Raw genomic sequence first — 15,441 nt, forward strand, 5'->3', positions numbered from 1 at the left:
TTTATAACTCACTATGATTTGCATCGGAGTAGCTGTACACAGATGCACAAGAAAATGTGCAACTTAAAGTGTTTATACGCGGCAACTTTTATTTTTAAGTAGTGTAAGCATTTTTGTTTTAGTAGCGAAGCTGGTATATACAAGTAACTTGGTTTTGTCTTTACATACTTTAATCTGTCTTTAGATTACATAGATTCTAGTTTCCTATAGTATCTGAATTAGATAATTTGCATCCTTATCTCTTATTTCTTAATCAATTTTAAAAACTTACGATGAAAAAATCTCAACTTTTATTGGCTTATATCTTAAAGTAGTTCTATTTCTGGAGAGGGGGGTGGTAGACATGGACTGCAAATATATATATAGGGTCTGTCTCCAATGTTAATTGATGAAATACATCAGAAATCATAGCAAAAATGGTTTTTTCGCAACATTGAGTGAATACTTGCAACGTATAGTAGTGCAATCTTCCCACCTCTTTCCCACTTTACCATGTAACAATGAAAATTTTTGCGGTTTTTACTTCAAATACCTAATTATTTTCTTTTATAATGACAATATGACATCAGCATTTTTTTTATCTTTTAGTTTTTTTTAATCGCATATTAAGAGCATAGGATAGAGAATATTTATCTTTAATTATCTCAGATTGCATTAGAAATAAATGACTCGTTAATATTTGTAAATATTACCATGAATAATAAGCATTTTCTATATAGCTTTGGAACTGTGAATTTCTTGGCTACTTTTATTGATAAATCGATACAATGATATTGATCAACTCTCTTTTTTTTACTTTTTACTGTATAGCTACTTTATAAAATATGCTAAAACTTTTTAAAATCCAAAAAATCTTATTTTATTTACTGGTGAAAACCTTCAATATATTAGTGTACCTTTCTGATGCAACTAAAAACAGATTTTGTTAGCTGGGTGAAGATTCCTTGCATTGATTAATCAAGAGCAACGCGTGAAATTAATAGGATAAATATCTTATCAATCTATGGATTGGAAAACAAACAAGAATGTGTATTCACTCAAAGTGCGCATTGAGTACTAAAACCCAAACCCAATTTTTAAAAATAAAATGAAAATAAGGGGGTCGGATAGTTTTTTGTTTGTTTGTTTGTTTATTATTTTAGGGCAGGTCGGAATAGGTTATATAGAGTACTTGTATTTGAAAAATGAGAGGATTCTCCAGTGCTTAACAGGCACTTTGAATGAAATCACCAATAATACCACATACAATCATAACTCGCAAATACAAAATGTAATGCAAATACAAGGTATCTATCAACAAAGTAGTAAAATTAGTAAGATGTCTGTTTGGTCGTCTAAAGCTTGACTTTGGTAAGGGCCAAAAAAAAATCTACCAACCTCTATAACGTCAAAATAGTTTATAAAGAAAATTTGGAACAATTTATCTCATTTCAATTAATAATTGATCTAAGGTTTATATCGCATGAGAGCAACTGTATGATTAACTTTACCTGTATGTATCTTCCTCCCAGGACTTGGCATCGTGCGGATGTATACCAGCAGTCGAATATAATGTATTTGGATACAATCTAAAAAATATATATATAAAAGGATAAAAATATCCATAACAAGCGAAGCACAAAATTGTAAAAGGAACAACGAACATGAATATGTATAAGGCTTATGTACTATGAACAAAAGATAAAGTATATTAAATACTGGATACCAATTAGTGTAGGGAATCTTCACAAAAAATCATCCGTCTTTATAGCAGCCGAGAAAATCACGTTTCCCCATGCCGTATCTTATTGCCAACTAAGTTGCCGATCAGGGCTAGTAGAAATCACTTTTCATCTATGTTTTTAAGTTTTAATCCATTAAAGTCGGGCGCCTTGCCGCACCCTTACCGGTCGGAGGGGGGGGGGGGGTGCTACTAGAGGATATTTAAGTATTTAGAAATCATAAAATGCTTTGTTTAAGTCAAAAAATTGCTTTTTAAGAATAGTGAACGAAATTTAAATAAATTTTTATTTTTGTTAGAACTGCAAATAAACGATAAGGGTATAATAAGATCTAAATTTGGATCTAAACCATCCTTAATCCCAAATTAGATAAATAAAAATCTTGTTTGCTAACTAAACACACATCTAAAGGAATATTTATCATATTTGAGTGAATAGATATTTGAATGAATAACCAAGAAATAGAAGGATTAGTAAATGGAACATGGAAACTATTTTCTCGTATTCATTCGAATCCGGTGGATAGGAACCGGTTCTTATCCATACGAAAAAACTATGTCTAGCATCGTATTATAACCAGCTTTCTACGAATATAAAAATGTACAATCATAAGATTAAAACCAGTTTTTTTAGCCCGTGCCTTCGGCATCTCAGGGCTAAAAAAACTGGTTTAATCTTATAATTGTACATTCTATATCCGCGGAAAGCTGTTTATAATACGATGCGAGAAATAACTATTATTCTTTTTATGTTGAAGTTCTTTAATTAACAAATAGGCAAAAATCTGACCAAATAGATTATGTTTTCAAGGAATTGTTAAATGTATTTTTAGCAAGAATCAAGGAAACATTCGCCGTCCAATAAGTATTTAAAGATATCTCTATTTGTAAGTTTTACATGAACTTTGTTTTGTTAGGAGGGGGTTTATATGGTCGCTGTAAGTAAATGAGAAACTGTCTAAATTTAGTGGAAGAAGATCAAAGTATATTTTCCAGATACTCAATGGTGGCTTGGTTACATGGTAATGTTAACAGGACTCAAAGGATATTCCATTCTAAAATTTTATGGTGTGTCTAGACAACTTGATTGAAAATTTAGGCAGGTGATCCTTTTTCTGTTTCTTTCAAACCCTGTTAAATGCCCTCCCAAGAGAAATCGATTTTTTTTTTCTTTTTAGAACTAAAATTTAAATTAAGGGGTGGGGGTGATATTCCCCCTCTCCCTTATCTCAAGTTTCACCAGAGGTTTTTTAGAGGCGTAGCCGCTAGTAAAAACAAGGGAAACATAAAAATAATGTTATACTGACACAAAAATTTTCTTAAAAAATCTTTCATCTTTTCTAATAAAGAATTAAAGAAAATAGCGATCTATATCAAATAAAAGTTATGAAAAATCCTGTGAAGAAATTAGGAAAATTAAACATTTTGAGTTATATATTATAGACAGATTTATAAAATTTTAAATTCTTTTCAAATATGACAATAAAGGCATCAGGAATAAAAGAGATATTAGCTAAAGGGGTAGTTATTTGTATCATCACATCATTGGAGATCAACATCAATTTATCGGCTATTGTCTTATCCCTTTAGATCCCTGATTTAAAAAAAAAATTAAGATGCTATAACCCCTAAAGTTCTGTATATGAGTTATGAAAATCAAAAGATTATTATACCTTTTGTAAAAATTTGTACACAATTTTCTAGATACCAGTAGAATTTTTTCAAGACAGAATTTGGGAAAAATCTGTACATTTTTTTATAATAGGAGCATTAACTTGTATAAAAGGATAAAAAAATACGACAACAAGGATGACAATATCCATAAAGCCAAGCTCTAAAATAACAAACGAAAATTAACACTTGTCAGAACTTGTTAAGCAGAATTGAATGTATAAAGATTATTTGCAAAATTGCTTTGATAAAGGATACTTTTTAGGGACATACTTCCTTTATTACTTGATATGAGAGATGCTTCGCTTATAGCATTGGTCCTTGTTGTCCTTAAAATCATTATTCCATAATTCAGCAAGTTCTAATAAATATAGAATAGAAGCTTTTCTAGAAAATGTTTTATATGTCTGTCTTACCTGGTAAGTCTTAATGCCTCTTTAGTTGAATGTAAAGAAGTTCCCGTCACCATAATTTTGGTTACTCCTAAAAAATAAGCATTTTAGTAATTTGGATTTATATGTGTTTTCACTCAAAGTACATTATTGAGCCCAGAAATCCTTCCTCCTCCGAATTTTTAAATTAAGATTGGTTGAATTGTCGTTTGTTTTTATAACTTCAGTTCAGGTTAGGTTAGTTTATATAGTGTACTGGGTACCCCTGCAGATGTATGCCCAGCAGGGTTAGAGTCCTACACGGTGGTGTGTCATGCGTAAAAAAACTAACCCACCCATTTATTTTCAACTCATTTAAAACCCAAATGGGGTCTACAGTGCTCGACAGGCACTTTTAGGCAAAGCTCCGGTTTAATTAAATATCATTTAAGATATCTAAACTGATTAAGTTCGTAACAAGTAAAATGGTTTAAAATAAGGTTATAAGCACTCGAAGTAAATGGAAAACTAGGGTTATCAAGCGAGTAAATGTAAAATATGTACCGTTAAATTATATTGAAAATTAACATACTGATAGAAAGGCTCGTCAGCTCTTAAGCTGGTCTCAGATTAATAGCAAAAATTATTAGCGTTGCATTTTAAGGATTTTTTAACGTTCCTAGCTCTGTTAAAGATCCTGAGTATATGAAATACAAGCATGTGTATTAAGTATTAAATATTGCAATGTATGCATAAGATTTAGACATATTACTGGTAGACTACAAACAGCCATGTTTTAAAAAAAAGTTGACTGGGGTATACAAACCAATATTATGTTTGTGATAAGCCTATAATCAAGCCTCTATCTCGCGGCTACAAGTGAAATATTTTATTATTCCCATCTTTGAACCCACTGCACATTGATTAAAAGTTTTAAAACCCTCTTCACGATACAAAATAATTTACAAGAAATAAATACATGTTGTTGAGTGCTCTGCAAGTAACATCTAATAACACACAAAATTCATACATGTACTGAAACATATACACATGTTAACATTTGCTAGCTTACTTTCAAGCTATTTTTAATTCAAAATGGATTTTCAAGTGTATGTCAAAACTTTTTAATTATTTACATTTATAAAGGGTATTATCTAAACTTAATTGCTGTTATATTACAAACTAGCGGCTTCGCCCCTTGCCTCTAGGGGCTTTGCCCCGAGAGGTGATCAAAAAAAATTAAGGTGAAATTTGTTAAAGAACCAAGGAAATCTCATGCAAAAAAAAAGGACCAAGGAAAACTTCTGCAATAAAAAAAGGAAAAAAAATGGGGGAGGGATTTTTTTGTTTTTTTGGGGGGTTAGGGGTGTCCCACCCCCCAAGAAAATAGCTTAAAACCATCACAGGACCAGTAGGTATAATCCCTATACCTTCACCGGATACTGAGATCTTAAGCTTCAGACGGACAGACAGACATCGTTCTACTTTGTATTATAGATATTAATCTGCCACTAAGAAACTAAACAGGAGGGCTCATAGAGCTGGACACAATACAATCTGTCCCGATTTTGTATAACTTTTGCGGAACATTTTTCCAGTTACGTCATATTTTTCTTTCCCGAAAAAGGGAAGGGGGAAGAAAATCTCTTCAAAAAAGATGGGGAAAACCCCCTTTTCTCCCATCTCTTTTTTCTTCCCCCCTTCCCTTTTTTTTCTTTTCCCCTTCCCTTTTTCGGGAAAGAAAAATATGACGTAACTGGAAAAATGTTCCGCAAAAGTAATACAAAATCGGGACAGATTGTATTGTGTCATAGGGCTGTAAATTATACAGAAGTAAGCCTAAAATTTGTGTCTACTGTGAAAAAAAAATCATCACAATTTTAATTGTTTATATTTTTACAGTGTACCTATACTCTCAATATAAAATGCAGTGACTAAAAACAAGGACAGTTTATTCTGCAGTAAAATTAAAAGTAGAAAATATTTTTTTTGTGCTGATAGTTAAGCAGAGGAAAAAAACATTAGCTTAGGGATAGGACAATGGCCAATAAAAAGGTTTTCCTTTATTGCTCATAAGTAAAATTTTGCCTTTGGTAGCTGGCTGATATTTCTTTTCACTGATATCATCTACTGATAGCAAAGCAAACTTTTATTGAGGACTGGCATAAAAATTATACTAATAACAACATTAGATATGGTTTTAGAGTTAAAGTTGTAGCTTAAGGAGAAGGAAAAAATATGCTAACTGACATATGAAAGGTAAAATTATAGACTTCGCTGATAATATATTTTGACATATTTTGCAGAATTCGTCATGCAAAACTCACTTGTCATGAAAATTTTCTAGATTTATACATACATAAAATGACATTTGTAATTTTAAAAAGACTTTTATTAAGGTGGTGGTCAGTTTGAACAACCCCCTAATAGTTTTAGTCATATTTTGTAAATCATTTTTTCATATATCTATCATAATTTACTGTTATCCTATGCAGATTGTTTCTTTTTCTTTCAAACATATGTTTATTATACATATATTCTATGACTTTACAACCGCAGTTCATTTAGCCGCAGCCGCTAAAGAATCATTATCTAACTGCTTAATCACAAGGAGGAGTCCCTTTTTTAAATCTAAAACTTGAGTTACAGCAATGAAATTTGACATGGCAGTGCTTTAATGAGGTACAATCTGAAACTGTGAAGAAACCGCTACTCCCTCCGAAATTTCTAGGCCGCTCTATCATGATGATCCGCAGCCGTGCCCTTAAAATATGCAGCTGTTTTGTGATGCAACAATGTAATAAAATGTAGACTTTATACTTAGACCCAGAAAAGTACAGTCATTAATTTTAATAGATTTTTAATAAAATTAACAAATATATTAAAAATACCCTTATTTTCTTCTAAGAAAAATGTACAAAAGGAGAATTTGACGATGATTTTATTAAGATTTTTGAAACCTTAAACCTATTTTACATTTTAATATTAATACTAATCACAGAAGAAAAAATTGCATATAAAAGTTTCTTCTTATGGGTGTGTATAACTTGTTTTTAATCAATTGCAAAAAAAATGTTGTTTTTTTATAATATCATTCTCTTTTGCGTACTTTCACATATGTCTGATTGTAAGCCTGAGCATTAATGTAAACAAGTTATATATATTTTAATTGCAAAATACTGATGCAAAGATGAACAAGTGAAAGATGAAAAAAATCCTTTTGAAAACTTAGTAAAAAAAAAGAAACTTATTTGCACAGATAGCTCTGTTAAATATTGCAAAGATTTTTTCAATAAGTTTGTTACATATTTATAAAACAAGGATGACAACATCCATAAAAGCGAAGCACTGAAAAGGTAGGACAAACGGACATTAACACTTGTATAGTATCAGAACTGAATAATCATAATATAAATGTATAAGAGTCAAGGCAAAATTGTAAGTAAATTTGTTGAAAAACTGCTTGTTTCAGGATAATGTTTATGGACATACTTATATTTTTAGGACTTGATTATAGAGTTGCTTCGCTTATAATAATGTTCTTTGTTGTTCCAGGAATCAATATACCAAAAATCAGATCAAACGGATAATTAGATCACATAAAAAAATTGTTGTTAAAAAAGTAGAAAAATCAACATGTTTAAAATGGACGTACGGACATTCTGGTAATGATTATAGAGTTGCTACGCTTTCTAACTCGTACCTAACTATTACAGGAATCACCATGCAAAATTTGAAATCGATAGGACAATTCTAACATGCCTAAATTAAAAATGACTTCGCTTTTAAAATGACTTAGCTTAGAATTGTTGAAAAAAATGAAAATCAGAAGACTCTTGTATAAAGACAGCGATTAAAATAAAAGAAATGGTTATAGAATACGTGGATATATTAACAGGTAAAAATTTGTCCTACAATGGTCCTTAATGTTGGTCAGTTCGTTCATCCAGTAGGACGGAGGTGGATGGGGTAAATGGGGTGGATCGCTATTTTAGCCAGCTATGAGTATTACTTTAGTAGAGTGCATGAAAATCTGGCGCAACATCCAAGTAATAATAATTCGATTATACAAGATTTCACTGAACACCTTATACTATTCCGTTTTCCTTTCTGTCAATTTTTTTTAGCTTTGCTTCTGATGATTGTTGTCATCCTTTTTATACTTATCAATTAAGAAATTTTAGAGTTATTATACTTTGTCCCGTTTTTTTTGTGTACAATAAAAGGTTAGGAATATTTTTATTTGATCTCAAATAGCGCTGCTACTCATAACAATTGTCCTTAAGTCTATAATAAGTAAGTACGAACCATTCCTATCTTATTGGTGAATTGTAAAAAATAATGTACACGAATTTCAGAAAACTATGTAAAACACCTAAAGGCATTGGTATTTTGTAAATATTCTGATATTCTTGTAAACAATATATTTACTTATGAAAACCTTTACTAAATTTATTATCAGTGATCGCTACAGACCAACTGATCGGACAAAAGAATGTATATTGTTTATCTATCTACAAATATATCCTATTAGCTTTCCTTGTCTAACAAATATGTTAGCATTACATACAGACAGACAAACACTTGACAAGCAACTTCAATGAATAAAAAGTAATATTTTGTTTGCAGTCTGTCAAAAGAAATTACTTGGAATTATTTTATAACTGTCCAATGTTAAATATCATCGTATTTATTTACATCTTTGTCACATGTTGCAAATAAAACATATCCAAAACTTAAAATTGAAAAATTAACATAGATGTTTATAAACCAAGAAGGATTAAGTCCAAGGGTAATGAAGAATGAGGCAAAGTTGAGGCAAAATTTATATTTTTAGAAGCGAAGCTTTTAGGATAAAAGAATTTTTTTTAATTTAATAGTTATTTCTCGTATCGTATTATAAACGGCTTTCCGCGGATATAGAATGTACAATTATAAGATTAAAACTAGTTTTTTTAGCCCCGTGGTGCCGAAGGCACCGGCTAAAAAAACTAGTTTTAATCTTATGATTGTACATTTTTATATTCGTAGAAAACTGGATATAATACGATGCTAGACATAGTTTTTTGTATTCATGAGAACCGGTTCCTATCCACCGGATTCAAATGAATACGAGAAAAGAACATTAGCGTTTAAAAAACCTTTAGATAAGTAACAAAATTTGTCTGTAGCTATGGAAATCGCTAACAGTTGAACTGACATGGTTCTCCTTTACAATTAATCTTCTTACAGATCCAGGAAAGGTTTACAATCACCCTATGACTGTTCGTATGAATGTTGTTTCTGTCAGTCCGTCTGTAATTCTCTGGGGGTAAAATTAACTCTTATGGAAAGATGTGTTTTACTTAGCTAATATCAAAATTAATTACTGAAATCTCCAATAATGATTTTATGACCAATATGGACATTTACTTAATAGCACACTTTGTCCGTATCTCGATCTACTCATTGTGCTGATTATATAAACGAGAGAAAGATGAACTTTTCTCAGATACTATCAAAGATAAATGTCTTGAATTTAATGACTACATGTAACTATTTTCATACTATTTTGTTAAAATGTTTTATATTTTCGAGCTTTGATACTTTAAAAATTGCCATCTATTTTTGGAACTTATTAGTAAAACTGTATATCCAATATACATGTATGTATATGTGCTATGTATTTGTCATGTATATTTAATTTTCTCGACTCATTTCAAATGTCAAGAGACGTAAACAATAAACATTCCAAAAACACTGAATCTTAACAAGTTGGGAGGAGAAAATATTTTGTTCCTTTAATTCCTTTTGAAATTACTAAAACTTTTGATATTTTGTGAAAAAAAATCAGTTTTGTGCAGTAACCAAAGGGAAGTGGGTAAGAAGGGGGGGGGGAGGGGGTTACTTTAAATTGTTTGTCAAAATCACTGTCCCTTGCATTTCCCTATTTAAATGTTTATCTAGAATTACTAATTATCGATTAAAAATGATACCACGGTTCTAAGTTGTTTAACATAATGTACCAAAATATTCACTAAATGTTTTTCTCAACTTTCTCAGTTGCTGGCTACAGCTGTATATGTCCTGTATATGACCTCAAATAATCTAATTTAAGACAACATAAATGTTTTCAACCTCTAAACTGTTCATCAATTTTTAAAAAATCTAGGGCGACAAAGTTATATTTTGCACAATAAGCCTATTCATACATCAAAATAAATATTTTTGCAGCACGGCTTCGAAACCTATTAATATCCGCTGGATTAGGACAGGTTCTAAGTCATACTAGAAGAATGATATAGTAGACAATAATCCACGAATAACAAAACTGGTTTTGATCTTATTATTTTTTATTTTAATATCCGCTGAAAGCAATACGATACGATAAATAACTATTCTAACTTATATGCATATTTTTTGAAGACTTTTTCAACGACCGAATGCAATTTTTAGATTGATTGAAGGACAGGGGAGAAAACAAATCTAGATTTTTTATGCAAAATGCATCAAATGTTCACATTTTTTTCTATTTTTCTTTTAATTTAAAGAAATCCTCTACAAGAAAGGGGAAATATTTGCAAAAATACGAACTTCCATTTTTTGAAAAGAAAGATTATGTTTAATATTAGCAGGGCTTATTGAAATACTAATTTTAACAAATGTATATAGAATACGTGGATATTGTGTGAGATTCTTGCATACCTTGATAAATTATTTTCCCTGGCTAATATAACGATATACATCATCCACCCCCCTAATCCCTGCATATTCAAAACATGCCAAATCAGACTTGTTACGTAGCTCTGTGCTAGTATTTGTTGAAGTTAAATATTGTGGGCGTGATACTCACATTTTAGATTATTAATCAATTATTTATCAGTTTATAAACGTAGAATGATTAAAGAATTTTAGCGACCCCTTCCCCTAATCTAAAACATGAAGCAGTTTTAAAATAAGTTTTAGTTATATCTAATGTTTTCTCGTATTCATTCGAATCCTGTGGACAGGAACCGGTTCTTATCCATACGAAAAAACTATGTCTAACATCGCATTATATCCAGCTTTCTACGAATATAAGATTAAAACCAGTTTTTTAGCCCTGGGGTGCACGGGCTAAAAAACTGGTTTTAATCTTATAATTATACATTCTAATTCCGCGAAAAGCTGAATAATACGATGCGAGAAATAACTATTATTTAATTTAAATTGACCTTACATATAAAGTAGATAAATATATCAAGGGGCTTCTCTTATTTTTTCCTATTGTTCTCTATTTAAAAAAAACTATTAAGATAAAAAGAAATGCGATGTCACAGTTAATGACCAAAAAATAATTTATTTCAAATAAGAAACAAGTACAAATAGTTACATAGTTTCTTTGCAAAAAAAAGTTTAGGCAAAAAAAATGAAGCTGAGCTGACCCTTTTATTAGTGGCGAAGCTACTCTATAATTCAATTTGTCATACGTTCGTCTGCCAGTCAGTCTGTCCGTAAAGCTTTCTCCTGCGTCTGCGTTATTCCATTATTTTCCATTTAATTCAAACAAGCATTTAAGTAATCCTTATACTAAAGTAACAGGATGTTTGTCTGTGTGTCTGTCTGTGTGTACCGAAGGATCTCGCTAACCGCTAAACCGATCGGGTTCTCCTTAACAGGGTAGATTCTCATATGTCCTGGGAAGGTTTTTAACTATTTTGGGGGAGGGTACTTCCACCCTCCTAAAAGAAATGACAAAAAAATTGAAAATTTTCTTAAAATCTGGGAGACTTCAGCGTCAAATAAGGTGGTATCGTACATAAAAAATTAACTTTAACAAACAAAAACATTTAAAGTGCCACTAGAGGCCTCTAGGGGCGCAGCCGCTAGTTATATAATAAACTAAAATCCCTTGTCGTAAATGTGCATATGTATGTATATACAATGTATAAATATTCTGTGTTTAACATTAAACAGATGTCTGAGAGTAAATTTGGGGCGTATGTAGTAGACTGACTTATACATATAATAGTAGAGGGAAATTGACTAGAATACTTATAATATCTATAATATAAAGTAGAATGATGTATGTCCGTCCGTCTGTCTGTCTGTCCGTCTGTCCCTTAAGATCTCGGTAACCACTGAACCGATCGGATTCTACTCTTCAGGGAATATACCTACTGGTCCTGTGGTTGTTTTAGGCTATTTATTGGGGGGTGGGACACCCTCAACCCCCAAAAAACAAAAAATCCCCCCACCATTTTTTTTTAATGTTTAAAATAGTGGTGGAGTGGGGGATCTTCAGGTAATAAAAGATGTAATTATACCTCTTGGGGCAAAGCCCTTAGAGGCTAGGGGCGAAGCCGCTAGTAAATATTTAAAGTCACATTGTAAAATTTCTATTCTCGTCGTAGCCCAAAAGACTAACAGACTAACAAAGTTACATATTGAATAAATGCTTATTGGTCATTGGAATCTTAAAAGCCATTTTTAATAGCAGACAAGATCATCATACTTCCACCAATAGATTGAAAATGTGTGTCATAAAACTGATGATTTTTATTCTTCTTACATCAGCGTATTAATATAAGTAGGGCGTTTTTCCATTTAGCTGTTGAGCTTTCTTTGTAATGCATATTGACTAAGAATGTATGTGTTTCCAAGTACATTGACGCAGGGATATAAAGGGGTAAGACAATGACCAATAAATTGATATACATCCCCAATTATGATACATAGTCCAGTATACATTTTACCATTGGTCTTTTAAAACTTAAACTGGCCTATCATTCGGCATTTGTATTTTGCATTTGACGTTATTATTTTAGAGGCAATATAAGCTGCTTCCTAAGTTAAGAAATATTTTTTTATCAAAATTTACAGAAGCGTCAATAATCATATGATTTCAGAAACTGAATTTTACATAAAAGAATATTATTTATTGTGCATTGTCCTATGCCTGTATCCCTGTACGGATGCCAGAAGCATCTTGGTAAAGGATTTAATAAGCTTAGAGCCAATCTTAGGCAATAAGGGCATATTAAACTTGATTCATAATAAACCCAGAACCACTTCATTATGCAATCTACATTTTCCTGGATATTTTGTCTACGGTAGTCCATAAGTGTACAGCTTTACAGCACATTGTTTCTATTTGCTAAAGCAACACGTATGATAAAAGAAAAAAACTCTTTTTAAAGTAAAATGCTTATATTTCAATCAAAATCTACATTTTTGCATTTTTTACCGATCCACTTCATTATGCAAATCAAAAGAAAATCAATGGGAAAACGTTTGTTTTGCACTTTTCTCCACTTTTAAAAAATGATTCTGATAAAATAACAATTTTTTAAGGGATTTATGCATTTATTATAATGAAAAACAGTTTAAGGTAGATTTTAATGATTTTTCTAAATAAGAAATAATTAAAAAAAAAGAAATTCTATCCCTATCACTTTAGATGACAGCTGCTGACCCCCAGTCTTATGGATGAAGCTAAATACATGTTAATGATAAAAATTACCCTGAAAAGTATACAAAAATATTTTTTGATGTGTTAAAAAAAGTCCATTTTAAAATCTTGATTTTGAGGTTGATGGCCTTTAAGATGCTCTTACTGGTGGTGAAGGTGAGCTAAATGTTATCTAAGTACATGACCATTATGACAACTTGTCTATTAACCTATGTACCATTTTTTGTAGTCATAGCAGCCTCCAGTGGAGCCTCTCGACATGAAATATAACCATTATCTAAAAACTACATTATTTACTTTATGAATTTTAGTAATTAAAATTGCAATTTTTTTTGTTTTTAATATTGCTTGGCTGGAGGCTGCTATGACTACAAAAATTGGACCATAGTTCAATTTATAAGTTTTCCTCATGGGCATGCACTTTGATAACATTTAGCTCACCATCACCACCAGTAAGAGCATCTTAAAGGCCATCATCCTCAAAATCAAGATTTTAAAATGGAGTTTTTTAACACATCAAAAAACATTTTTATATACTTTTCAGGCTAATTTTTATTTTTAACATGTATTTAGCTTCATCCATAAGACTGGGGGTCGGCAGCTGTCCTCTAAAGTGATAGGGATAGAATTTCTTTTTTTCAATTATTTTTTATTTAGAAAAATCATTAAAATCTACCTTAAACTGTTTTTCATTATAATAAATGCATAAATCCCTTTAAAAATTGTTATTTTATCAGAATTAATTTATAAAAGTGGAGAAAAGGGCAAAACAAACGTTTTCCTATTGATTTTCTTTTGATTTGCATAATGGAGTGGATCGGTAAAAATACAAAAATATAGATTTTGATTGAAATATAAGCATTTTACTCTAAACAGAGTCTTTTTCTTTTATCATACGTATTGCTTTAACAAATAGAAACAATGTACTGTAAAGCTGTACACTAATGGACTACCGTAGACAAAATATCCAGGAAAATGTAGATTGCATAATGAAGTGGTTCTGGGTTTAGTAGCGAAGCTAATACACAACCAAGGTATGTTTATAACTTAACAAGTTTAACAATTTTTCTTTTTTTCCACAAAATGTAAAAACCAAATTAACAATTAGGAAGTATCTATGAAAACACTAATTTACTTTATACTAAAATAAAAAAAACAACAGTTAGTTTAATTTTAACGTGATACTTTTGAATCTTAATATTCTTGTTTTAAATAATAATAATTCTTTAACAAATAAAATCATTTTAATGAACTCAAAGTACAATAAAATGTTAATGTTAACGTCAAAATGTTCCTTTTTACATAAATATCTTTCCTAAATACGTCAAAATATATTTTAAATTCGTTAAATCTAAAATTTTCTGAATTCAAGATTGTTATATCAAATTTAGAATACGACAAAGTTACACAACAAAGATTTATATGGATTTAAAATCAAATTCATTAAGATTAATTTTAAGAAGCAAAACTAATGTATGTAAATAGGAATTTTTTCCTGTCTTCTTTTCCTTTTTCATCAGTAAACAATTAGAACCAAACTAGTTTAAACCATGTAATAAAAAGATGTAATAAAAAGTACCCAAAGTTTTAAATCAATCAAATATATTAAACTTTCGGCATCCTTATAAATTCCAGTCAAATGTTCGAGCCCTCTATGATGTCAGCAAGATGCTTCCTGGCTTAACAGGGTAGGTAAGCAGAAAGAGTGGACAATGGGTTGTTTATTACACTAGTCCCCAAAGTTTTATGATAATGTTTTCTTATTCGTTGGCTTAACAACTTTGGGCACTTTTACTGAATTGTTATTGGTAGGTTTATTAAATTTAGTGTTCAAACGTTTCATCTACTCCTTTTAATCTACATTAAGATTTAGTGTGTCATCATTGGGGATGTACATAAAATTTATCGGCCATTGTCTTATCCCTTTAGATCTCTAGTAGGTAGATTATCATTGTCAGGTTGAGTTATCTGTCTAATCTCCTCACCCTACTGTCAACTAATTTTGTAACGTCCTAGTAATACAGCTAAAATAAAGAAATTGAAAGCTAGTTTTTTTTCAGAGAGTGTGTTCAATGCTGCCATGTAAGGCACGTGAAAAATTAGCAACATAAGTAAAAAACACAAAGCCGTGTGTTCAACACAACTTAGATTTTTAAACAGATGAGATAATAGAGATTTTTCTTTAAAGCAATACTTCATAGTTTCTTATGTTAATATCCTATTATACAAAGTAGTAAAGATTTTTGTCT

The 15,441-nt window shown here is 30.7% G+C and overlaps 2 protein-coding genes across 3 annotated transcripts in view; one reads left to right on the forward strand and one right to left on the reverse strand.

Annotated features, from left to right (window-relative positions):
* SsRbeta (signal sequence receptor beta) overlaps positions 1 to 15,441 on the forward strand; it is a 417,378-nt gene that overhangs the window by 24,843 nt on the left and 377,094 nt on the right. The gene's annotated exons all lie outside the window — the stretch shown is intronic.
* LOC145334703 (3'-5' ssDNA/RNA exonuclease TatD) overlaps positions 1 to 15,441 on the reverse strand; it is a 41,214-nt gene that overhangs the window by 22,517 nt on the left and 3,256 nt on the right. The window contains exons 3-4 of the mRNA XM_080180281.1: positions 3,808 to 3,874; positions 1,491 to 1,568 (exon numbers count right to left, since the gene is read on the reverse strand). Coding sequence (XP_080036407.1) covers positions 1,491 to 1,568; positions 3,808 to 3,874 — 145 coding nt within the window. The remainder of the gene's footprint in view (positions 1 to 1,490; positions 1,569 to 3,807; positions 3,875 to 15,441) is intronic.

This window comes from Acartia tonsa, chromosome 2, assembly GCF_053477335.1.
Source record: "Acartia tonsa isolate MP-2025a chromosome 2, ASM5347733v1, whole genome shotgun sequence".
Classification (NCBI taxonomy): domain Eukaryota; kingdom Metazoa; phylum Arthropoda; class Copepoda; order Calanoida; family Acartiidae; genus Acartia; species Acartia tonsa.